This window comes from Aphis gossypii, chromosome X (genome assembly GCF_020184175.1).
Source record: "Aphis gossypii isolate Hap1 chromosome X, ASM2018417v2, whole genome shotgun sequence".
Lineage (NCBI taxonomy): Eukaryota > Metazoa > Arthropoda > Insecta > Hemiptera > Aphididae > Aphis > Aphis gossypii.
Genome location: NC_065533.1, coordinates 46,407,633 through 46,433,814, shown reverse-complemented (window position 1 = coordinate 46,433,814; position 26,182 = coordinate 46,407,633). Strand labels below are relative to the sequence as shown.

At 25.5% G+C, this 26,182-nt stretch overlaps 1 protein-coding gene and 1 long non-coding RNA gene across 2 annotated transcripts; one reads left to right on the top strand and one right to left on the bottom strand.

The window, feature by feature from the left end:
• The first annotated feature begins 1,051 nt into the window (after nt 1–1,051).
• On the top strand, nt 1,052–23,284 carry LOC114132796 (alpha-tocopherol transfer protein-like). Its single transcript, XM_027998376.2, has 7 exons — nt 1,052–1,656; nt 4,975–5,069; nt 15,354–15,501; nt 20,490–20,683; nt 20,797–20,907; nt 21,473–21,617; nt 23,078–23,284. The coding sequence occupies exons 1-7, from the start codon at nt 1,434–1,436 to the stop codon at nt 23,122–23,124; spliced, it is 963 nt and encodes a 320-aa protein (XP_027854177.1). The 5' UTR covers nt 1,052–1,433; the 3' UTR covers nt 23,125–23,284.
• Nucleotides 21,540–22,565, bottom strand: LOC126551571 (uncharacterized). The gene is made up of 2 exons (XR_007605505.1): nt 22,473–22,565; nt 21,540–22,278 (listed from the first exon to the last, which is right to left on the bottom strand). It is a non-coding gene; the product is annotated as an uncharacterized LOC126551571 (long non-coding RNA).
• Nucleotides 23,285–26,182: the final 2,898 nt, after the last annotated feature.

Here is a 26,182-nt window from a genome sequence, read left to right as displayed (position 1 = left end):
ATGACATGGCAAATAAAAACGTTTTTGTGTTCTATACAATCACAATATTAAATATACCTACTTATATATGGTATATATATATATATTTTGCAAAACGTTTATTAGAAGTATTCTTTATTTTTTAAATTTATAAAAAATGCATTAGTACCTATATTTGCTTAAATGAGTTAAAAACTGTAAGTGTCGCGGGTCCAGGCGCGATGCACTTGCCGTATAGCCCCGGTAAATCTGGCACTGTGTTTAACGCGGACGGGTTAACCGGAAAACTGCATACTGTATTACCGCCGCTGCGGCGCCGTCACGGCTACAGCGCGTGTTACGATTTCGTCGGCGAGAGAGTGAAATCATTTATATCATTATCTTTATTATTATTATTATTATTATGATTATATTTATATGTAATAATATAATTTATTATTGTGTATAAACCTTATTGCGCTGTCCGTCACACGTATAATATTATGTAACGCCAACGCCGCCGAAGTGATGCAACGCTGTGGCGGGAAAGCAACAACAACAGCCTCCGCCGAAAACGAAACATGTTGTCAGATGCAGTGGCAGTCGTCGTCATTGCCCGTCACTGGCCACCGCACCGCCGCCGACCCGTTGGCGTTCGCAAACACACTGTCGTCCCTTTTTACATTCTCGCAAAAATAATAGTAATTAATTACAACAGTAACGGGGCAATGATCTGCGGCGTTTTGATATAATACTAATAATAATATATTGTAATATAATAGGTATATTATTATCTGGAAGTTCGAGCGCGCGCAGTGTACAGTTAGAGAAGGTGGTTACACTCCGCGAAAAAAAATAATCAAAATCGCATATTATTATTATTATCATAATAATATTATCGGGCGCGTACTATAATTTATTATTATCGAGCAGGTAGGTGGTTACGGTGTATATTACTTACGTCAAACGTCGGTTTTTCTTTCGTCGTTTACTTGTTATTTATTTTATTTTTCTTAACGTCCGATCTCGCGTAGGTATAGCTGGTACTACTCCGTATTAATATAATATTATTATCGTATACGACTTTTGGAGTTTGTGTTTTCACGAGGGCGGCCTTGAACGGACGACATTGACAGTGTGTTATCGTGATATATAAATAACCTATATGTGCGCGATGTGCGCGCAATATTAATAATAATATTATTGTAATTTTTATTACTCGCGTACTTGCCTATAATATAATATTATTATATTATAACAAAGAGGAACTGCGGCCCCGATAGCATAAAAATTCCGCTCGCGCGCAAAACTGTTGTTTCGGCGAACGGCAAACGGCGGCGGCGGCGGCGGCGGCAACAGCGCGCAACCGGCTACGCGATATTTCGTGTGTACCTGCCGACGGTAACAGTTAGGTATCAGTCAATCGTGACGCGGACGCCAAGACGGACGGACGGACGGAAGACGCGCCCGAAAACATGCCACAGCTCATATTGTCCAACAGCGAACGGATCGCTCCGGCGGCCGTCATCGCCGACGACCGCAAACCCGTCGGCACGGACGTCGATTTTCCCGACGTGCTGGCCGACTTGGACGTGAACGCGATGCCGGACGACGTTATCGAGTACGGTCGAGTCCGAGTGGGCGAGACCGAGGAGTCCAGGACCAGACTGGTGGCTGAACTCGAAGACATGATATACGGTAAGCGTTTTGGAACGAGTCGATAATAATAATAACAATAATAATATATTAGCGTAGAACGATATTGGAAATTGGCAAAGTAAAAAATATGAAAAAATATGAATGCGGTAATGGACGATATTAATGTTGTTATTATCTATGTACCTGTGTATGGTCGACGGTGTTGAGCGTGTATTAGGTATAATATTTGTGTTATTTTGAATTCGCGAACTGAATTGATACCCAGTAAATATAATATATATATTTTATAACTATGCCCACGTTTTTGTTAGCCCATTGTTTCTATTTATCATTATGCTATCTTATTCTAGACCTTTATTTTAGTTATTAATGTAAGATAAAAAAAAAAAAAATGTTATATACGTTGTACCACACTACATGTATAATTTTGTAAAAGCCGACTGGCGTTAATTCTAATAAATAATAATAATAAATAATTATACATAATTATAGGTAACACGTGTTCACTGAAAAGTGTAGTACATTTTTTAACAATTTATCAAATAACTGCAGTCTGCAGATAGAAGTTGTGCGCAAAATGATATATTCATTGAATTTAATCTTTTTTTTTTTTTTTATTGTTTTCCGCTAAATAACTAAAAAATACTTTATTTATATATGACTAGAAGAACTTATCAATACGTTTTATTTTTGCAACTAATTACCTCACATAAGTCTACTTAAAAAAAAAATCGTAGGTACTGCGCTCTATTTCTGTACATTATTTAATTTTATAGAGTAGGTAAGAGGGTAGAAGAGTGAAATTTTTAGTAATTTTACTAAAATTAAAGTACTTTTTTTATAATCTACCTATATTTTAAACTCGTTCTGTACAATAAAATAGGAGCTGTTTTTGTGTATATTATTTATAAATTAATTTAATATATTATTTATATAATATTATAATATTAAAATAAATAATGATCAATGACAAAAACATTTACACAACAAATAATGTAAGACATATCTATTTAAAGTTCATGTTAACTATTAATTTATACTTATAATATTTTCGAGTCTAGGTTTTTTTTATACGTAAGTGAAAATTACATTTCAATGACTACTAGTTTCAATAAAATTATAATTTCACTAGTTACTTTTTAAGCAAATTATAATATTATGATATTAACTGGTTTTTATATTTTACCTACTTTAAATGTCCTTGATCTTTAATGCTAAAATCTTATCCTGCAAATTTGACATGGTCCTTATTAACATTCAGAGCTTCCACAAGGTTTACCGGAATTAGCTGTAAGCCTATTTCCTGTTTAATAAATTTATAGTGTATATACGTATATGTGTATTACATTTGATTTACCAACTGGGATTTACAGATATCATAATAACATATCGTTAATATATATAATATATATTCATCATCATGTTTTGTATAATGTAAATATAAGTGTCCTCTAAGCTAACGTTATTACTTCCGTTTTGAATTCTCTAATTGCAATTTCACTATCAATATTCTTATAGCTATAACTTAGTACTTATTACATTGAAAACATATTTGATTATTACCTATATTTTACACTTATATTAAATCCCGTTTTTATTTAAATTAATATACCAGTAAATAATTTGAAATTCCAGCAATTTTTTTTTTAAAGTTAAATATGAAATAATAAAATAATAATAAAAAAAAATTATTATAAATAATAATTTGTATCTATAGCAGGTAGCTGGCTATATATAGTTAAATCTTGACTTAAACCTTAAAAAATATTGGAAATCGAAAAAGAATATTTCTGAATATTTGTTATCAGATTTCATACTAGGGACATATTGGCTATTTGTATTTACAAGAATGATAGTATTTTATAAAGAAATTAAGTTTAAAAATAAATAGTTGTATTTACATACATACAGTGGCTTACATACAATTGCCTCTGAGATTTTTTAAGTTTTGGAGGTTTGAGTAAAAAAACTCTATTTGAGTCTATAGTAAAGGGGTGAGTGGATCCTCGGGCTATATGTTACTTGCCTCTGGAATATTTTCACTTCGTCACGCCACTGCATACATAATAATATAATATATAAAAATGTATAGATATTAATCCACACGGAATAGTACATATGTTATGGGCAAAGTTGAAATTCGGGCATTGTATAACAATGTTTGGGCACCGTGCACAATGCCCGAACATTTTGGACAATGTTAGAATGATAATTTTAATACCCTGCCCAGATTCAAGTGGGCAAATTGAATTAAATACAGCGCGATGCACACATTTATATCGAGTTACATTTATATTTTAAAAACATCACTACAAAATTATACTTAGATATTTTAACATTTAATTATCTCTAAAAATCTTCTAATTTAGATGGCCAAGCGTACGATAGGTGTACTTGCAATACATTTTGTAAATGTATAAATGTAAAAATCTGATCGACTTTGCAACTCAAAGTGCCATAATAGTGGTGTATGTGGTAACGAATAATGTAAAATAATGCTATAGCCCTTCATTATTTTGTATTAATAATCAATTAAAATAAAATTATCAAAACAATTGTAGTTTAATAATAAATTGTATTTTATTCATTTCAAACTACTTTTAGATAATAATATTAAAAAAGCTGTGCAAGTTAATGATATTTTCTGTAAGATGTTTTATTTAATTTTTTATGTATTCAATATTTAATCTACAGTACCCATTACATTTGGGCACTGTATAAAATGCCCGGTAACGTAACTTATTCCAACTTTGCCCTTGGAAATCGGGCATTATACACAGTGCCCGGTCATTGTGCACAATGCCCGACTTTCTACTTTGCCGTAACATATATATGTATGGCGAAATTGCGAGTAAATTATTTAGGTACAATAAACTATAAATAATATTTAATATTTAGGAAGAAGACCATTTATTAATATGAGTATGTCTAAAGTGTTCTTACGCGTTTAATATGTACCTAATAACTAAATTAAATATAATTTTGTTAATCATAATAATTTAAAAACTAATAATTAATCCGAAATTCTTTGAAGGTATGACCAATTTATAATGATTTATTTAGGGCCAGAGGAAAATTTCAATGTATAAAATGTATACATATTAAAATATGTTATTATTATTATTATTATTATTATTATTTATATTTTATTTAAATCATTTTCCTCTAATATATTTAATATATTAGGGGAAAATGCTTTTTATTCGGTTTCAAATTATTTAACAATTCTTAATAGTTCTTCTTAGTAAAACAAACTTACTGTAATGTTTATATAATCATAATAAATTAAATAACATTCAATTATTTTATGTTTACCTTAACAAAAAAGATCTTAACGTTATTTTTTCCTTTATTCAGAGAAAGGGGATGTTACACCACACAGAATGGATGAAAAGTTTCTACTACGGTTTTTAAGAGCTCGACATTTCAAACTTAATGCCACATACAAATTAGTAAGTAATTTAAAAAAATTAAATTAATAGTTAAAAATAAGGTATGAATAAGACTACCTACTTAAGATATAATTTAAATCAAATTATTCATGCAAAATAAGTTATAAGTTTAAAATGTAATATATCATTTCAAAGCAATATTAGAATAAGTATATTTAAGTTTAAAATTTGAACAAAAAATCCAGATTTTGACATACGATTCTTAGTCATGCCTATCAAGTTTAATTTTGTATTTGTGTTTCCATTTTTCCGAGGAAAGATAATAGAAATAAACTTATAAAATCATTGAACGATCTTTGAAACTTTTGAATTTAATGGTTTAACATTAAAATTGAAATTATAATGCATGGTTAGACTCTAACCTCTCATTGAATGCATTAATAATTGCATATTTTTTTTATAAATAATTTTGTGCCATGATAGACATTAAATAAAATACTTACTTTTTATATGAACATAAAATACAATTTTATACATTTATGTCAGTGAGAATTTATAATTTTGTTCCTACAGTGTTGCTAACCAATACACATAGTTATATACAATAATATACTTGGCAAAAAAATTGAAATAACTAATACGTTACATTCCTAATTATTTATATTAATAAATATATTTATGTTATTGATTAGCCTACAAAATTCCTGAACAATTTAATTTTTTTTTTTTTTTGATTAAATAATAAAATATTTGCACCATTGTAGTAGGTAGTGAATATTCATTAACTAACTAATACGAAGTAAGTAATAAAGATCAAAAGTTTACAAATGTGAAAGTCAATATAACTGAATATAATAATTATAAAAATCAAATATTACAAGTTATTATTGATTTTACTCGAATTAATTGTGAATTGTAAATTATTAATATTGAGTGGCATTATTTTTGTACTTTAAAAATCATACTAAGCTTACATCTTGTTTTAACATTTTAAATGTATAGGTATAGCACATGGCTAACTTAAAGCCATCGTGTTGTAAAAAAATTGTATACGATATTCTGTAAAATTGAGCTTTAGAAATTAACAATAATTTTGTTAGATTATCAATCTAACATACAAGAACATAAAATATAATCATGTAGTTTATATATTTAATATAATTTTATTAATGCCTTAATATTTCTACATAATATAATATACGAGATAAAATAAATAAATATCATCGCTGATCGCCCTGATAAGTGATAGGTCCTTATAAATTGAATCACAATAACTGTACTTAATGTGTTACTGCAAGATTATACTTTATTCACCTCTATTTAATATAACAATTTCACATTGATTTAATGATTCTATTGTTTAGTGGATCTCTACATGATTAATAGCGATTGGAGGTTTAGAGCATCTGAGGTCGTTTTATCAATTCTGCTTATCTTGTGTATATTGTTAATATATAGTTTCACAAGAGTTATACTAATCGAGGTAGACCTTAAACAAGAGAGAGAAAAACAATAATAATACATTAGTTCTATATTATAGCTTTAGGTAAGAACCTATGGCCTATGCTATATGTAGAATAATGTATTATGATGTGTTTTATAAAAGACAGTTTGTGTTTGAAGGACACATAAAAAAATTATAGTTGACTTGTATCTGCGTGGTACCAAGAATAATGTCGTTAAAATATTTAATTAAATGTCATCAATATTTGTTTTCAGTTTTTTTAAGTTAAAGGAACATTAGATAGGTACACACAATAATATAAAAATTATCTATGAGTATTTTATAGCTTGTACGTAGTAGGTACGTTGTTGATTTATCACGTTTCTTTGCCTGGAAAGTCGAAAATATTAGTTATACATTGTAACTTAACCTATTGCATTTTCTGTTCAATTGATGTATGCTTATAGAAAGTTCTTTGTGTTTTGTTTTTGTACACTTAATTTCAACCACCACCAAAATAAGTTGTGATCTTGCCACGTCGGTGACCGGTGTGATGAACGCCATGTATTCGTTTTCGTTTTTGTTTTGTTATGAATACTTTTCGACACATCATTCATTGCCGAAAATGGTCATGACTTTAATATACAATACACAGTATATAAGAGTGTATATAATATATATGTTTCGAGTATATGTCATACGAAGTATTCGAAATTGATATTTGTAACAGTAATGCAATATTAAAGTTTTTTTTCTGTATTTGTTTTAAAAATATTCGGATGTTAATTGCTTAGCTAAAAAAAAAAAATATAAATAGGATATAAATACATGTCCTTATTATGCATTTTTAACATCTATACTATATTTTTAAACATTGTTGAAGCTGTAGGTATCAAAGGGATTGTGCAACAGATAAGATCAATTGATTGATTTTTTTATTTTACCACGAGTCGAATTCATTCTAATTATTTTCTATGGTATATATTAGATTATTTACACTTGAAGTAATGTTTTTTAATAATGATGAAATCTGTGTGACATAAATGTTTTTATAACTCATTGTATGATAAAAAAATATTGTGATGTAAAAAGCATTAAACAATTATCGACTGTTTTAGTTTGCTTTTGTATATGTATATTGTATATTATGATTTATGGGTCATGAACAAACTCAGAGCTTAGGTATAATAAATATAATATATACTATCAATAATGATGACTCAGGAACCCTTTCAAGTAGATTTTTATCCAAGTTTTAAAATAGAATTGGAGAAATTAATTCTATACCTAATACTTGTGTATTCTATTATATTTATTTATCAAAGCTTCATTTCAAGGAAAACGACCATGTCCAATAAATAGTGTGCAGTCAACCCAAACTAATTGATATGATTTTCGTTTATTTTTTATTTGTTTATTAAGCAAACAAAACGAAAGTAGGTTCAGTAGAAAAAATACTAAGCAGTGATTTGTATTTTTAAAACGTTAGTTATTAGACACGCTTATTGTTTCGATTACGTTTTACGTCATATTTTAGATACGAGTACGGAGTAGGTATCAAAAATATGGCAATCAATAATTTAAATGATGTATCTATTTTTCAAGTTTAAATTGCAACTACGTAATAAAATATTTTCTATTGTGAAACAAAATTATAGAACCTATAATTGTTTGTAGAACAAACTAATATTAACTTTATTTATATGAGACTTTTATAATATATATTATACATTACCATATTTAAAATGCGTATGGATTAAAGAGGTGACTTTTGTACACTAGTTAATAAATATTATGCAGATTGATTATTTAAAGAACAACCAATTAAGAAAAATAATATTATAATTGACGATAGATTTAATCTGGGTGTACTAGATATTGTAATAATATTATATAATAATATAATAATTAGTCATTATGAATTCAGTACGCTGAGGTAACTATTAAAAAGGCAACTGAATAAAAATACTTCATATAGGTACCTATTTTATTATGTAGAATATAGTCGGAAACAAGGAAACTCGGAAATATCAGCTTGTACATAACGTCCGGGGTTATAGTTTATGTTTATCTCGTTTGTAAGAATTTTGGTTGTTGCAGTGAATGCAGTGATCGTCACGACGTTACACAAATAGTCATACATGTTTACCTCGACGTCACCGCTTCCGATTTACAATATGTCATATTTCCGGTTTTTTTTTAAAAAATTATATTATAGATTCGCAACTGGATTAACGTCCAGGGTTATCCTATCTTTATCTTAGGCTTAATGCCTGTAACCAGCTATACAGCAATCATAATAAATTGTTGTGTTCAGTGAATTTGAAAATTTTTTAATACCTTTATAATGTTATACATACAATTTTATACTCGAATGTACTGTAATCTATGTAACTCGTGGTGACTGCAGACTACAGTATTTTAAGTACTATATTATAATTATTATAATATTTATTTAACGCGACTATATTAAAATATCTACATTTTAAATTAAATAATTATTATTAAAAATATTTTACCTACGTATAGAAATGAGCGGGACCATTTTCCTCCAAAAAAATTGTATTTATTGATTGATGCTTTTTTATCGACGTGAGTACTTTTTTATTATAATATTAATTCTCTTTTTAGCTACCTGCCAAATTCAGTGCGTACGGTGTATTATTATATTATAATTATACTTTAAATATTTGATTTGTTCTTTTATTTTCAATTTAACATTCTGATAACAAATAACAATTTTATTATTTTATTTATTGGAGGAAAATGGAAAAAGGTATCTCGTTTTTGGAGGAAAATGGCTACGGCCATAGAAATAGCATATGTTAATGTATACTAATTATTACTAATTAGTTTATCTTAAATATAATTAAAGTATAGTTAACTTAAGTATTATTAGAGTGGAATGATTTAGAATCTATATTGTTCATTAAACTAAGCGTAACGACTAACAATGATCATGCCGTCTTGTAAAAGCAAAATAAAAGTTTAAAATTTAGCCAAAATCTGTTTTTTATAAATTTAAAGAAAAAATTTAATTATTTATGCAAATTATATTTTTTAAATAATAAGATGAGAAAATTAAATATAAATATTCCAATAAGTATACGTATATCTTTAGGTGATGTTATGCTAAGATCAAAATGGTATTGTTTTAATTTATTAAAAATACTAAATGTGATAGTCATTGTTTTAACTTAAGAATTTCTCAAAACATTTTTAGTGCAGTTAACTAATAATCCCAAATATTTTAACTTTTAAGGTAAATCACCAATATGACGTATGTAATAAAATAATGTTTAATTTACTTATTGATGTATTATTATAAATAAATTAAACACATGTGGTAAAGTATAGATAGTTCTTGTCCCATTATGCATCATATTTCATCCGGTATCTACTGTACAGGTATAATTTTTTTTTAAATTTTTTACGTACCTATAATAACTAACGACCTATAGATGATGTTATTATATACTTTTACAGTATATTTGTTTCATGTCGATGATTAGTTTTTGATTCAGATGGGACCTCGATTAGATAAAAATATCATTAGACTTGTGTATATAGATTTACTGCATTATACAGCGTGCAATAGGTAACGATGTTTTTACAGCACTTGGTATTGGCGTTAGCGCATATAATATAATGTATATGAATGGTTTTCTTGCCAATTCAATATAATTAATTTCATAGACTAATTTGGCGCACAATCACTGCAACTGCAGCTGTTGGGCCATTAAGGGCATTTTAAATATATAGTATCGGTGAAAATTAAAATTTCACAATTCGTGCAGCCGGAGCAGTGTATAAGACACTGATTAGAGTCGATTATAATATTATAATAGATACATAACTACCTAAATGTCCTATATAAGTAGTGTATACACGAACTCGATTAATTCATAAAAAATGTATGGATTTATCGTCTCAATTTATTTTATGTGAATGTGAAAAAAATAAGTCTCGACATCCTTGGCGGACAATCTTTAAAGCGTGCGCGCGAGCATTGATTGTGTGTGTATAATGCACATAATACAATATAATATATACGTACTATATAGAGAACGACACCTGTTATACACGACGGCGTCGATGAATGTCGTAATACGAATGCTGTTGGCGCACGCGTTATGGCAGAACGTGGTGTATATGCATATAATAATATATATTATTATGTGTATAATGTAATATACCTATATGTGTGTGTTTTTTCTTCTTTCTAGCGGTGAAAGGAAACGCAATTGCAGAGGTTGTATGCCTCAGCAGTCTGCGTAGATTTACGTTTTTTTTACGATGCATACCATCGTCTATTAATGGGAACGGTACATTTTATTTCTGTATAGGATGTAGCAAGAGTAAAATATATCATACGCCATAGGAGTCATATCGAAGATATACATAATATATTATAGGCATTTACTATCTACTTGTTTATTTGTATTCCATTAGGTACGTGGCTTTACATGCTGCTACGGGTAAATCAGACAAATACATTTTTTCAATAATTTAAAATTTCCAACTTGGCATATTACGACAGAGAAAAGTTATTTTTAGTTTAGGATTACTTTTATTAATTTGATCAAGTAGGCTTAAAAAAATTGATGTTCTATAAGCTTATCAGTACCCTTTAATTTTCTTACAACACTATTTTTGTTTAGAAGTAGCACCTTTCTCAATTATCAGTTAGTACCTCGATATAATTAAGATAGTTACTCTGGTCTCTACATTAAAAAAAAATTGATTCTAATGAATTGATTTCAAAATAATTACTAAAATTATAAATAAATTATTGAAATGTCTACAATATAATAATTGTCTTATATGTGTTTGCTAAATAAACTGATGTGCGAATACGTATGTCATATTCCTCTACTCGTAATTCATAATTTTTAATTTATCACCAAATTAAATTAAAATATTTTTTACTATGTAAGTTATGATAGATATGTATGGATTTGAAACGTGAAATAAATATTAGAATATTTTAACTAGATGTTTTGAAATTCAAATCTAAAAGTGTCTATTTAGTTTTTTTATTTTTATTCAACTAGTGAAAATATTACTTAGTTTTATTTACTGTCTTTTCAAACATTGTTTTTGTCTTTATTATTAGGTGCTTTTGATAGAAATAGCACTATACTAGTACAAAGTTATGCCTTATATGTATTATAATAATTTGTTTGTTACGCTTATTAATAAAATAAATAAATAATTATGGATTTATAGAATTTAAAAAATAATTTTAAAATATTTTTTTAAATATATATTATATACATTCACCATGACTAATTTATAAATTTATAGATCATATTATATTTTTATTACAAAAATTACTGTTTCATTCAACATAATCGATGTTACTGTAAAACTAATGCAATAATAAAAATTCATAGTTTTATCAATGAATTATCTTTAAAAATATTAGTTTTAATAGTTCATGTAATTCTAATATGTATGCTTACTTTTATGTAGCGATTGAACGATTTTTTATCTAAAATATGCTATTTACATTTTATAGCTCAAAAATATTTAGGTATTTAGGTGCCTAATTTTATATCTGCCATAATAGTGCTATACTAACAAAAAAAAAAAAAAAAAATGTTTACAATAGCAATGTAAACATATATTTATTATTTTTTTTTCGTAACATATTTGTGTTTAAATTCATAAATGTATATTATTATTACATTCTTAGTATTATGATACTATGATTGACAGTATTACTATATTTCAGCTATTATTTTATAGCATTAATAATTAAGTGTGGTATGTTTAAAAATTTAAATAACCTTGAATTTCATATAAAAACTCGAGGTTGATTATGATGAAATGCAAAAAGTGTAATTTTATAATGCAAATGTATGTAGATATTAAAATAGAAATATATTTACATTATTTACATTATCATTTTATGCCAACTAAAATTTCTTATTATACTTTAAAAAAATAATTTTTGAAAATGATAATGAAGTGTGAAGTATTAAAATCATTTGTAAGATTCGTTTTTTTTTTGTAGATTAGTATGCACACGCATTACCGGAACATAATGTTAAGATTTGTCAATGTGCATTATGAGTAGGTAAAAGTAAAAGTTGTTTCAAAATCGAATGTAGTACACTGTGTAGTAGGTAGGTATACGTTGCACTAAAATAAAGCTGATGAGTAAAAAAAGCTAAAAATGACTATTTTGAATTAGGTGTTTTAAACAGACAATATTCAAATAAATAAAGTGTACCATGCTTTATTTTGCTTGTAGCTATATTAATAATGTTAAATTTACCTATGAAATATTAATTTATATATTTTATGTAAATTAACCATAAATTGTTTAACGAGCTGTCGAGCTATTAAAGTTATATATAAGATCATAACGATAACACTGTATCTAATTCATCTAACATAATACAATTTTTTATTTTATAATATTTATTATAATTAAAGCAAAATGAATTATTTGTTTTCATTATAGGTAATAAAAAATTGTGACAAACTTAAAGACGTGTGTCGAAATACACACAAAAATAACCACTGTCACCAACACGCATGATTTTAATTTATAAATCAATGTCAAAGCACACTTTATGTAGAAATCTTATAAGTTATAATAATTAATTACTTATGCGGGCTATGCGATGATTTTGATAAAGTTCAATGTACCGGCCTTCTAATAGAAAAATAAATGACTAATTTTGCTTACTATATTATATAATATAATATTAATTAAATAATATTCCTAGAAATAGAACCTGACACACTATTGTTTTTTAAAAGCAATTCCGTATGAATTTGTTTACAAATCAATCATATCATTGAATTTAACTATTATAACAAAAAGTTATATAAATTTAGTAACAGTTCCAAAAGTCTATAAATAACTCTAAAAATTCCAAACATTTTAAACAATAAAAAATGTTTGGTGAAAATCTAAAGTGTTTAGTTTGTATTTAGTTCCTGTTGATTTAATTCAAAAGGAATTAAAACAAAAATTTTAAATTAATTTTATCGAAAGTTATAGATATTGCGTAAGTATTTTTATATGCTTTCTATCTACTAAAATCTACCATACATGTTGAAAATTGAAAAAAATATTTTCTGCTACAAAATATGTCAATTACAAAAAAAAATAAATTTAAAATTCTAAGTATAATGTTGACATTTATTATTTTTTTTTATTTTTTGATTAAGTTTTTGATCTTAAAAGGTTTTTTTATTATTATTTATTTATACGCCTCAACTATTTCAGTTATTGGCGTTTCTAATAAAAAAGTTTACATTATATTTAACTTTAAATAAAATTTGTGTATTTATTAAAATAATACAAATATATAATATTATTAAAATGTAGAGTAAATACAACTGGTTTTGATTGTATAATATACTAATATACTAATTACTATTATTTTACAGACTCGTGTTTTTTTCGGACTAATGTAATTATTCGTGTATGTATACTGTACTACGTTGTCGTTATCACAGTGGTGTAAGCCATCTTTAGCTTTAATTTATTTTTATATTTTGAAGATATTTCATAGGATATTTTTAATGAATACAAGACATATATTTTTACTATTTAGGAAGAAGTAGTTGCCTGAAAACATTATTCAGGCTATTTTAAGTTTAAACACTGCTATTTAGATTAAAGTTGTGTTAATGATAAATAATAATTAGTATTAGTATTTATACAGATATATTTACTTATAATTATATAATACATACGTCATATAGGTTATTGTTTATTATTATTCATATATTTACACATTTTCATATCATGTTTTCATTGAACATATTGCTACATAAGCATCTTTTATGTCTGTCTTTTAAAATCTTGGTAAATACTAATTTACATTTCTAATATAATATCAATAAAATATTTATGAAAATATAACAACGATACATATTGATAATGTTTTGCTGATTTAAACGTGTTACTGTGTTAATAAAATTTCGAAATGCGTGTAAAATAATAACAGAGTCAGAAGCTGCGAAAAGTAAATTTTGTTAATAGTGGATTTTTCGATGTCATAATAAAATTAGTGTAAATTATTAATGTAATCTATTTTAATCAAAATATAGTAAACTAAAATAATCAATGAAATGTACTCATAATTATTTTTGAAAAAAAACATATTTTGTATTCACTGTCCTTGTATGATAATATACTGATTGGTTTGGTAAAAAATATATATATATATATATTTTTTTTTTAATTAATACAAAATATTATTTATATTGTATACATTTGTATTTCATATAATATATTGTAGCTAACTTTTTATTTTTAATTGTGGTAAAAAATATCATTTAATATAAACCACAACCCACATACTTCAGATTAATTAAAATTTCATGGTACAATAATGTCATGCATTTTGTGCATAATTTGAAAGATTCGTTTTAATTTGATTTAATGATGACGATTGACGTGTTGATAAGGTCATATGGCCATAATATTATGTAGGTACTTTTACACTAGGATTTATATTTTCTCTGCAATAATAAATATGTATTAATTTTATTTTCACACTGCCGTGTCGACTTCAAACAAATTATTGATTTGAATCAATATATAAGATTTTTGAACTTTCTCGAGTATAAAAGTCTGATTTTTTAGTTATTTTTTTAAAATAAATATTTAGCCATGAATTTCTTACAAAATAATTGTACTTTACTATTACCTACGTGAATGCATAATTCAAAATGAATAAAAACTTTGTTATATTTGTGATTATAATAATTTAGTTTTAAATCTAAATAATAATTTATTATAGATAGTCGATTTATAATATTTATTCCACTAGAGTTAGACTACTTTTTAGAGATGGTTGTTATTTTATACTTAATTTTAATCCGGTTACACATAAATCATTATAATAGTTTTTTTTTCTTTTTTGTTACAGTTCGTGAATTATTACAGATTTAGAGAAAATCATCCAGACTACTACTCAATAAATCCATTGGATTTATCTTTCATAGCAGACTTAGAAGTACTAAGTGTTCTGCCTTACAGAGAACAAACCGGCAGACGAATTTTAATTTATAAATTAGGTACGTAAAATTCTATAACACACTTTTTTTACTTAAAATTTTACATGAATTATTTTTTTTTTACTTTAAAAACATTGGACACTATAAATGGCAACGAAATATCTTTCATATTCACCGTATGCGATGAATTTTTTTACATGTTTATACAAATGATTAATAATTAACAATACATTTATAAGAGAAAAATATAATATACTTCCACTCAATGTTATAATATAATATAATTTATAAAATATAAATTATTACAGTACTTAATTTGCATTGACTGTAACAAAACTTGAATGTGAATAGTCAATATATAGTACGTTAGTAATTAAATCAATATATTATGAGATGTATCAATGTATTTATGCATGTGGTTGTGGTATCAACTAATAAAATCAGCTGACTATACTAAGCTGGAATTATACTAACATTAAAATAAATACGGTCGGCGGTTGAAAATACAAATTTTAAAACTATTATAGTAATAATGCTATCACTATTTACGTGTAGGTATTTTTTCCAAATATGATTATAAAGTGTGTGTGTGATTATTAATTTAACTTAAATTTACTATACTTTATTGCTTTCTTGTTTAGGTTAGGTCATTAGGAGAAATTAAAGGTATTTTTTGTTTTATAATATATTTTTAATTTGTATTATTGTATTTGTTATAAACTTACTCATACTAAATGGTAAATAGTCGATAGTAAATACTAGTTATATTTTATATGGCTCATTAGTAGGTACTATTTTTTACAATTTTACATATAAAACAGTTCCAAATGTTTCAACTATGATTTTTTAAACCTATATAGTATTAAATCTTCATGTTATTTTGATTTTATATACTCTGTAAGCTTTATATTGACATGTTAAAAATAAATGTTAATAAGTTTTTCTAAATGTATTTTAATATGAGATAGGTAGTATTGTATCATTAATATGAGATAAAACAAATGTTTTTACATACAATCAGTGTAAAATATTAACTAAGAGTATAAATAAAATAAATATTTTTCTATAAGGCTGATACGTATAAAAAGAGTACAAGGGACTTTTTTATACAGAATAAAATTATACTTTATTGCCATAAAATAAAAGTTTTATTAAAAAAAATATTGTAGACTTCATTCAAACCTGACAATACGCCGTGTATAGTTATCTACTTGTTGAATACGCATTTTTAAATCCTTGAAAAATCGTATTTGTTGTAAATATAGTAATTATATAATTCAACATCGGTTAGTATAAATATATTGTATATTTTTCTATGTATATTTCTTATCTCTTTTATAAAGTTTTTAGAATCACTTTTAAAAATACATAAATAGTTGTAGATGCAAATATAAATCTGAAGATGACACAAAGTTCTAAGATTACTAATTTTTACATATTTTACAAAATAGTATGTGTCTTTATGTCTAATTATGAAATACATAATGCATAATATTAATTTTTTTGGTAATGAATATAATATTAATTATTATCTATATAGATATGCAAATAGTCCAATATTTTATAAAAGGTTACAATATTACTTTATTTATTGGTATTTCTATCATATTATAATAATATTTTATGTTTTTAAATAATTATTTTAAAGTATTAAAATAAAGCTAAACATATTTTAAACAAGATTGTAAGTTTAAATTTAATTATTTTTCAAATTTTATCTCGTGAATTCAAGTTATTAATTTATTGATATACGTACACAATACACATGGTTTATATAAATATATTGTATTTATATTTACTTTATGGTTTAGAGTGCTTAATAAACAGAAGTATATTCTCTCTGAAGAATTAATAAAGTATTGTGCTTGTTAAAAATATCAGATTCATATCACGTAGCTTTAATAATCAAGACAATAATTAATCGTATAATGTAAAGATTTAAATTGTTTAAATTTGGAAGGGAGTACCACATTACCTATTCATCTCTAAATAAATAAAACAAAGGAATACGTCGGAAATCTACAGGCAACACTGCAACAGTGATAACCTTCGAGGGTATTTTACCTCGGCGTACATGCAAATAATAATTATTGTAAAACAAAATGCAACCTGCAGTGACGTGAATAGTCATTATTAATATTAATCTTTGTGCACTATTATGTACGTCTTTCATCAAATGATAATAATATATAGGTAATATAATAATAATTATATCAATTTATGAAGGACTTTTAGTCTGTTTGAAACCTAAGGTATAATATAAAATTATACATAATTTATAAAATGTAAAAATAAATAAAATAGTCTTCGTAGGTAATCACATGTTAGGGTATCTTCGTACATATAGGCGTACTTTTCAAGTGTGAACAGTTAACATGTTTTGATATAAAATCAAACATTTTTTTAGTTATAAAATGTATCTATATCAATTAGTCACGTACAATTTATATTATAAATAAATTGAACTTATTACGTATTGGTTTATCCTCGCAGTTTATTAAAACTAATAGTACATAATTTTATATACATGTAGTGCCCACTCAGTAATATAGCAAAATCGAAAAAATATTAAAATAACAATATTTGTAGCTATAAATTTTCAAATAAAAAAAGTATATTATTTCACCTTTAAAGTTCAAATTAATAAATTATAATATCGTTATATCAAAATATATATGGTTGAAACTTGAAATTCTACTTATTTCTATATTAGCAAAGTATAAATTCCTATATGCTGTCGGGTCAGTAAAATTTAACACATTTAATATTAGCGTGCGAAGGAATAGTAAATCTAGCAGCGTTTTCGAACGGCATTTAAAGCCTATTCTGAATTTAATAATTCTCTTGCTCATAATAATCTATACTCATTAGTCATTAATACACTACTTTTCTGTCGGAAAAATATGAGAAGGGATTAAAATATAAGTTTTGTCCTCTTATGAATTTGTAGTTGATGCAACTATAGTTGGAATTATTAACTAGATACTTACTACTTATGTAATTTAAAGTTCATCAAACTGACTTTTATGAGTTGTTATTTTGTTGTTTAATTTTTAATTATTTTCGTTCTTTGCAAAGAATTTAGAGGAGTAACTATCAAATGTGCAAATAGTAGGATCATATTATAATAATATATGGTTTCTTTTGAATAATTAAAATGTATACAAAATTATTAAACTATAATTAATTAAAAATAATTCAATGAATTTATATTTTATAACAGTTTTACTTGACTTTCTAAAATACAAACAAATAAAAATAAATAAATAATAACAAGATTGGAAACTAGGAAAGCAATTTAATTTTTCTGTTTTTTTAATTATTCATTTTATAAATTAAAAATATAAATATTCAAATAATTATTGAATACTAAAACTGAATTTCAAATACGTGAGGATAATATACAATAATGGTATGAGAGCTATATATACATTTTAATGAATAGGTATTTGACGTTAATCAGATTAATTAACATTTTTCATGTTCTAATATTTTCACTAAACAATTTCCTAACATATTACTACCTAGTAAGTACCTATATGAAAAATGTCAATATTTTTATTTCTTTTTTATTATGTCAATAATAATAAATCTTTTATGAACTTTAATCTTAACGATTTCAGATTAATTTTATTGAACATTTCATCACATTTGACATTCATTATTAAACAGTTTAAAATGATTTATTTCCATAAATATTAACGATAATTTGCAATATTGAAACGAATGAAATTTCATTTTTGTCAAATATATTTTTTTTATGAATTTAAATTATGTTTAAGAAAACATTTTACTGATTAAAAAATTAAACTTATTATTGTTTATATATAAACTTGTTCATCGTACCCAATTAGCCTTAAATATGTTTAATTAATAATTAATAATAATTATTATTATGGTAAAATTTAATTTAATCTTATAATAATTATAAGATAATTTTTCTAAGATTTGATTTTTCAAGATTTTAATCTTATAATAATTATAAGATTAAATTAAATTTTACTTTATGTAAATATATTTTTTAAATTATACAGGTACCTCCAAATTACATAATTTTATGAATAATGTATTGGTTGTATAACTGTATATTTTTAATTGATTTTATTAGTATGTTATTATTTTTTTATGATAAAATTTTTTTAAAATTATCATAATTATCTTCGTTAGACTATTTTGTAATAAATAAGTATGTTAACCACTATCACTTAAAATCAAATAATCGTCACTGAACACAAATCATACATACAATTATTTTAAAAGATAAATATTTTATGTTTAAATAGGTAAAGAAAAATAGTTTTCATTGTTAAAGTTATCACTTGTTTATCACTTATTAGCTAATAATTATCATAAAATTGCAATCATACAGCTAACATAGTAATCTATTTTAATAATTGAATACTACTGTACCTATATATTGCCGATGTTTTTTTTTACTCTTATAACTTTACAGTTTTTTTTTAAATACAACATGTCTATCTGTTATCATAATTTTTTTAAATAAATTTAAAAATGTGAACTGCTAATCTAACTGCTTATCTTATCCAAACAATAAATAAAATCATTATATCTTATTTATAAATGTACCTAGATAGGTTTTATCAACTTGAAATAGCTGATGGGTTTTATTTTAATTATATTTCTTAGCTTCTTTTCAATATATGCATATCTAGAGTATTTACTAAAAGATCTTAACTAATTATTGAATTTTTTAAACTTTATAAAGGTCCATTGTCAAAAATATCTGATGAATAATATGATTTCCGAATAAGTCATGTAGCTATTGTATTTGACATCTACTATTATCAATAATTTTGAAAATTAATAATGTTAATAAAAAATTATTACGGTTGCTTTATTTCTTTGAGTTACACTTAACTAATATATTATTTTGTGCTACTCACGGTTCACTAAGTACAATATTTTACAGAACAATAATAGTAGATTGGTACCTGCCTATTTTATTAGAACATAATAAATAATAACAACTTCACTCAATTAATTTCCGTTTTGTAAAATGTTTCGTCAACTTATAATTGTGTTTTCAGGTAATTGGAACACCAATGATTTCGACATGAACGAAATACTTAAAGCGTCGCTGGCCACGTTAGAGCTTGGCATTTTAGAACCGATGGCTCAAATACTCGGTGGAGTGGTCATATTCGATATGAACGGATTCACACTTCAGCACGCTTACCAAATCACGCCAAAAGTCGTTTCCACGATTTTCGACCTCATCGTCGTATGTTAATTTTTGATTACTTTTTCCTCTGTCATTGAAAAAAAAATATCGCCATCCCATCACATTATTATAACCATGTGCAATATGTTATATTATTTTTATTCGTCCCACAGTATTCTATACCGATGAAAACGTACGCGATCCATATAATCAATGAGTCGTGGGTGTTCGAAACGGTGTTCAATCTCTTTAAGCCACTTTTGGGCAAGCGTTATAACGAAATGGTATGTATATTATATTTTTATGCGCTAAAAAAATAACTTAATCTAAAAATTGTGTCTTCAGTTAAAGTACAATAAAGCGTGCGTTATAACATAGTATTATTACCATTATTAAACTGATGATTTGATTTCTATTGTGTATGTAATTGCGAACAATTAACATCGTCATAATATTTTCTCATTTTTAATCAAAATAAACTACGCTTGACGAGTATTATAAATCAAATGGTTATCTACTTAATCATCTTACGACAATGATTCAATATATTGTCAATACATATTTCTGTTCTTATTAGGTTATTAATAATTATAAATTACCTATGTGTTGAATAACACAAACTATAGTTATTCTTATTCATAAATATAATCTTGATATATTGATTATTCAATACATTTCCTTCATTTATCACAAAAAGTTTTTATTTGTTTACTTGAACATTATATAAATATTTATTCATTAATACTATAGTTTTTATTTATATATTGCGCGTTGTACATAAATATTTAATGTTTTGTATATTTTATTGATATTTATTATTACATGATTGCATTTGATTTATGTTTACAGTTATTTTTCCACGGTAAAAATATGGACTCTTTACATAAACACATCGATCCAAAGTATTTGCCAAAAGTATACGGTGGAGTGCGTCCAAATTATCCTTATCAACATTGGCTTATTAATTTGCAGAACAATGCCACAGTAGTAAAAGGTACGTACAACACTGTAATAACAGATTGTTGATTGACCTTAAAAACTTGGAAACTTGATTGTCTACGTTTTATGATAGTAATTATTATAACAGTTTGAATGACATCCATATTATTTATGAACAGTGGAGTCATTTGAACCACGCAAGGTAAACATTTGCGTATTTAAAATCCAATTATATTGTGATTTGGCCCACTTCTTAAATTAGTTGGCCTAAAAATAGATAAATATTAAATAGGATTTGTGGTATGCATAAAAATGTAAAGATTAAAAAAAAAATTAAATGATCCTGCTGTTTGCAAATAGTTGTATGCTGAACTTAAATTAAATATATACAGTAAATTAATTAAATAATAAATTTAAGTAAAATGTGTAATACATATGTTTATTAAAAATTTAAAACTACGTGTATTATGTACTATTTATGGCATATACTTAAATATTAACTCATATTGTAAAAACATCTTCAGATAATGAACTTATAATTTGAGTCAATAACACGTTATTTTCTAAAAAGAGACAAATTTAAAAGTAGATAATGAAATTACTTTTATTTTGTATGTCTTTTAGTAGTTTTAAAATACTTATGGTATGTTGTTAAGGTATCAAGTATAGCTAGTTATCATTTGATAATTTGAAGTTGTATTGGCTTGACATGCGTGCTAAAATATATACAATTTACAGTGTACACAAAAATAAATGTATTGATTATCATATAACAATGTAATTAAAAGTACACATAGGTACATTCTGGATGGTGTAGAATTTATCCGAGTCGTTGTTAAAATTACATTTTCTCCGAAGGTAATAGCGTATTGAGGATGTAAATTTTATAATTAAAAGAAAAATCACTTACTTCTAAAATAAAACTGATTTATATACTTCTTCTGCTTTGTTTAGGTATACGATATCCTATACATTTTTTTTTAAATTTTAGTTTTGCGTTCTGTGTAAGAAATCGATAAAGTAATAAAACCGTGTAACTCTTGATCTATCGTCAAACATCATAGTATACCATTGCACCATATACCTGTAATATTTCAAAGGGGAAGGAGTAGGAACGTAATTTTCACTAAATATGACAGATGTACACGCGTGACATGCAGTCTGACATTTTTGTAATAATCATCATCAGTTGATGCTGGCACGCTGTCAAACTTACGTATAAATAGGTATTATTCAGTATTTTAATGTGACTAGGTTTATTTGTTTAATGGTAGTAAAAACCAATATTATTATTTATTACCAATATGACAATGTCAGTCATATTATAGTACCATCGCGCATCGTTGAAAACTATAGTCTATAGTACTTATATAATACATTTTAAAGACAAAATATCTTGCGTCATTTTTATTCTTCGCTTAGCTGTAATATTTTAAATGTTAATTTAGTTCCCTCATCATGAGCTATAGCCTATAATACATAATAATAAAACAATATATTTTTTTTTTGTTTCAGAAATGGAAAGCTTGGGTTATTGCATTGTACCTAAAGATCTCCATTGAAACGTTATACTATTGTAATTAAGCAAATTTTTTTTTTTTAATTTTAAGTTTTATCCTTTCAATTTTTGGTTCATGTTCATCAATTTTATTATTTCATCTTTAATAAATATCTTATATTTTGTAGTATTTTAAATAAATCCATGACATTGATCATCCATGACATTTGTGTTTTAATATTATTTAATACATGTGGTTCTAACTTAAAAAAAACAATACTAAAAAAAAGTTCCTGGTTGTGAAATGTTTTCATAGCGATATTTTCTTCTCCTCTACAAACATATGGCTACCGAAATAATGGAACTACGAAAGTATGAACTACTGAAATAGTGGTACGATTAGTTGCCTATCCGCGACGTCAAAAGGCTGAATATTGAAATGTATTGTTAAGTTATTTATATTTATATAAATGAAATGCTATTCGTTGGTAAGCGCATAATCATAATAAAAAACTGTTTTGCGCGGGATTACTTTACTCCCACGATATTTATATCAAAATTACCAATATTATAAATCACACTGGGGAGAATTTTATCTGTGTTGTAGTGTTCTATTTTTTTTAATAGTAGTAACAGTAGTAACCAATAGTTTTAATAACTAATTAAAAAAACCTAAGTTCTCAAACCGATAACTTTAATTGTTTTCATGTTATCAAAAAAATTAAAACGCTATGACACAGGTAAAGTTCTTCTTAATGCAATTTATAATTTTTGTAATGTTGATATAAATATTGAAGGAGTAAAGTCATTCCGCGCTAAACAATTTTTAACTATGTTAAGTGTGTATACGACAGAGACAACACATACACATACATGCGTGCTGATCAGCAGTTATGAGCTACAAATCTTAGTTACATTATTTCGATTATTATCGAAAAGGTGTTAGTAAGTCTTGCATATGGCCACTGATTAAGGTGAACTAAAATAAGTTTCACACTCGCCAGTATCAGAGCATCAGTGTGCGAGCGTAGTCGCAGCGTATTATAATTATATTAAATACCGCAGTGATAGTGACAATCATATATTTTTTAGTGACTTTAATGATGACTGTTTATTAATGTACATATATAGCTTATTATATTTATAATGGATTTCGATTATACAACTAGAGAAAACATTAATTATAAATTAATCAAACGTCATAATCGATGTTTACATTCTTCTTCGCAGTATAAAAAAGATTTCTGTAAGAGTACTGCCCAGCCTGAACTTAGGTTATATTGATGGTGACTGAAAGAGGCGAGATTTTTGATGTGACATAATAACGGTTACTATAAAGTGCGTTAATATAAGGCCGAAGGGAAATTTAAATGATTAAGCACGCGTATTAATGTCAATGGCACTGTAGTGCGGTTATTAATAATAAATTATTGTAATAATTATTATTATATCGTTTTTTTCTTATGGCAATTATCATTTCCGTTGAAATGTTTTAACTTTCAATATTCGTATCGTATTACGTCTTACTACTATTATTATACATGGAGTTTTTTTTTTTACTTATTGGCTACGATAAAATGTAAATAAGACTGAGTGTAACTCAAAACAAACTTTTTATATATGTATATCGTCTTCGTATATGCGTTGAAACGAATAAGAAAATGAAAATACTTCAATCGTTTATAACTGTTGCTGTAATATCTTTGTTTGTTTGTATATATTTCATGAAATACGTTTTATTATATCAATATTTATCCCGTGATGATACTAATAATATTACAGTAAGTATTGTGATTACGACTTTTATAATAATAAAACAAATTAATGTAGGTACCTATTATTTTACAACCAGATTTCGAACGGAAATAATACAGAAAATAACACTGATTCGTCTCCGGCAATAAAATCACCGGTTTCATTTCTTCTGGGAAATTTTTTATACGCGTACATTATTATAATAATATTTATTTGTATTTGCGGTCTATACAAATTTGCCGTAACTGAAGTTGAAATGTTATCAAATGGACAACGTCAAAGACAAGGCACTCGATGCGGCACTGATATCGAGAGCGACGAAATCAGTGACAAGGAAACTGAATTGGTTCCTAGGTGTATTCCATTGCAAATTTTACCAGAAATATCCGAAACTAATGTTCTTAATTATCATTGTACGGGTGTAGGCGATTGGAACAAATATTAAAACTATAAAATCGATTAGGTATTTCAATGATTTTATTTTAAATAATCGAAAGAATTCTATTTATTATACAAAATAAATAAGTACATTGATTAATATATGATTTATATTATTGTTATATTTGTTTGTATATTCAAACGTAAAGTAGATTCCATGGTTTCGCGTTTTTATATAATTATTATGCATTATTAATTTTCATTTGCTTTTTTTCATCAAACCCAAATACACATAAATAATTTCATAAAAAATTATATGCGATTTCCATTATTATCTAGGAATTTATATATACGTATTATACATTTGTAATTAAAAATTTCAAAACTACTGACTTAACGGACGCATCACGTATGTAATTTGCGCCAAAAACAACCAAAAAAAAAAAAAAAATTATACATTTAATTTGCTCCACATTTCAAAATTAATTTTGGTAATTTGCACCACTTTTTAAGGTCGTAGTTTGTGCCACAAACAACTAAATAAAAAAGTATTATGTAATCTAAGTAAATTTAACAGCTGGAAAATTCCAACAATTGAAGTTTAAAGTGTGGAGCAGATTATAATATATATTTTATTTTGTTTTTGTGGCGTATATTACCAAAAATAACTTTTAGATATGACGCAAAATACGTGTTAAATTTGTAGATTTTTACGCAAATTACAAATAATACAATTGGCGCAAAATACCATTTCCTTACTTAGCAATTAGAATAGTATTTGTTGTTTAATGTCTTTAAGCGAACTAAAAAAGATATTCAAAAACTTATAAATCTATGCTCTATAGTTACAATAGTGTTCTAAACTTCTAACATAATATATAAAATAAATTCGATAATAAATAATAATAATAATATTATATTCTATAATTAAATATATTTAATAAAAAAAAAATAAAAAATATATTTAAATATTTTTATGAAATTCTAAT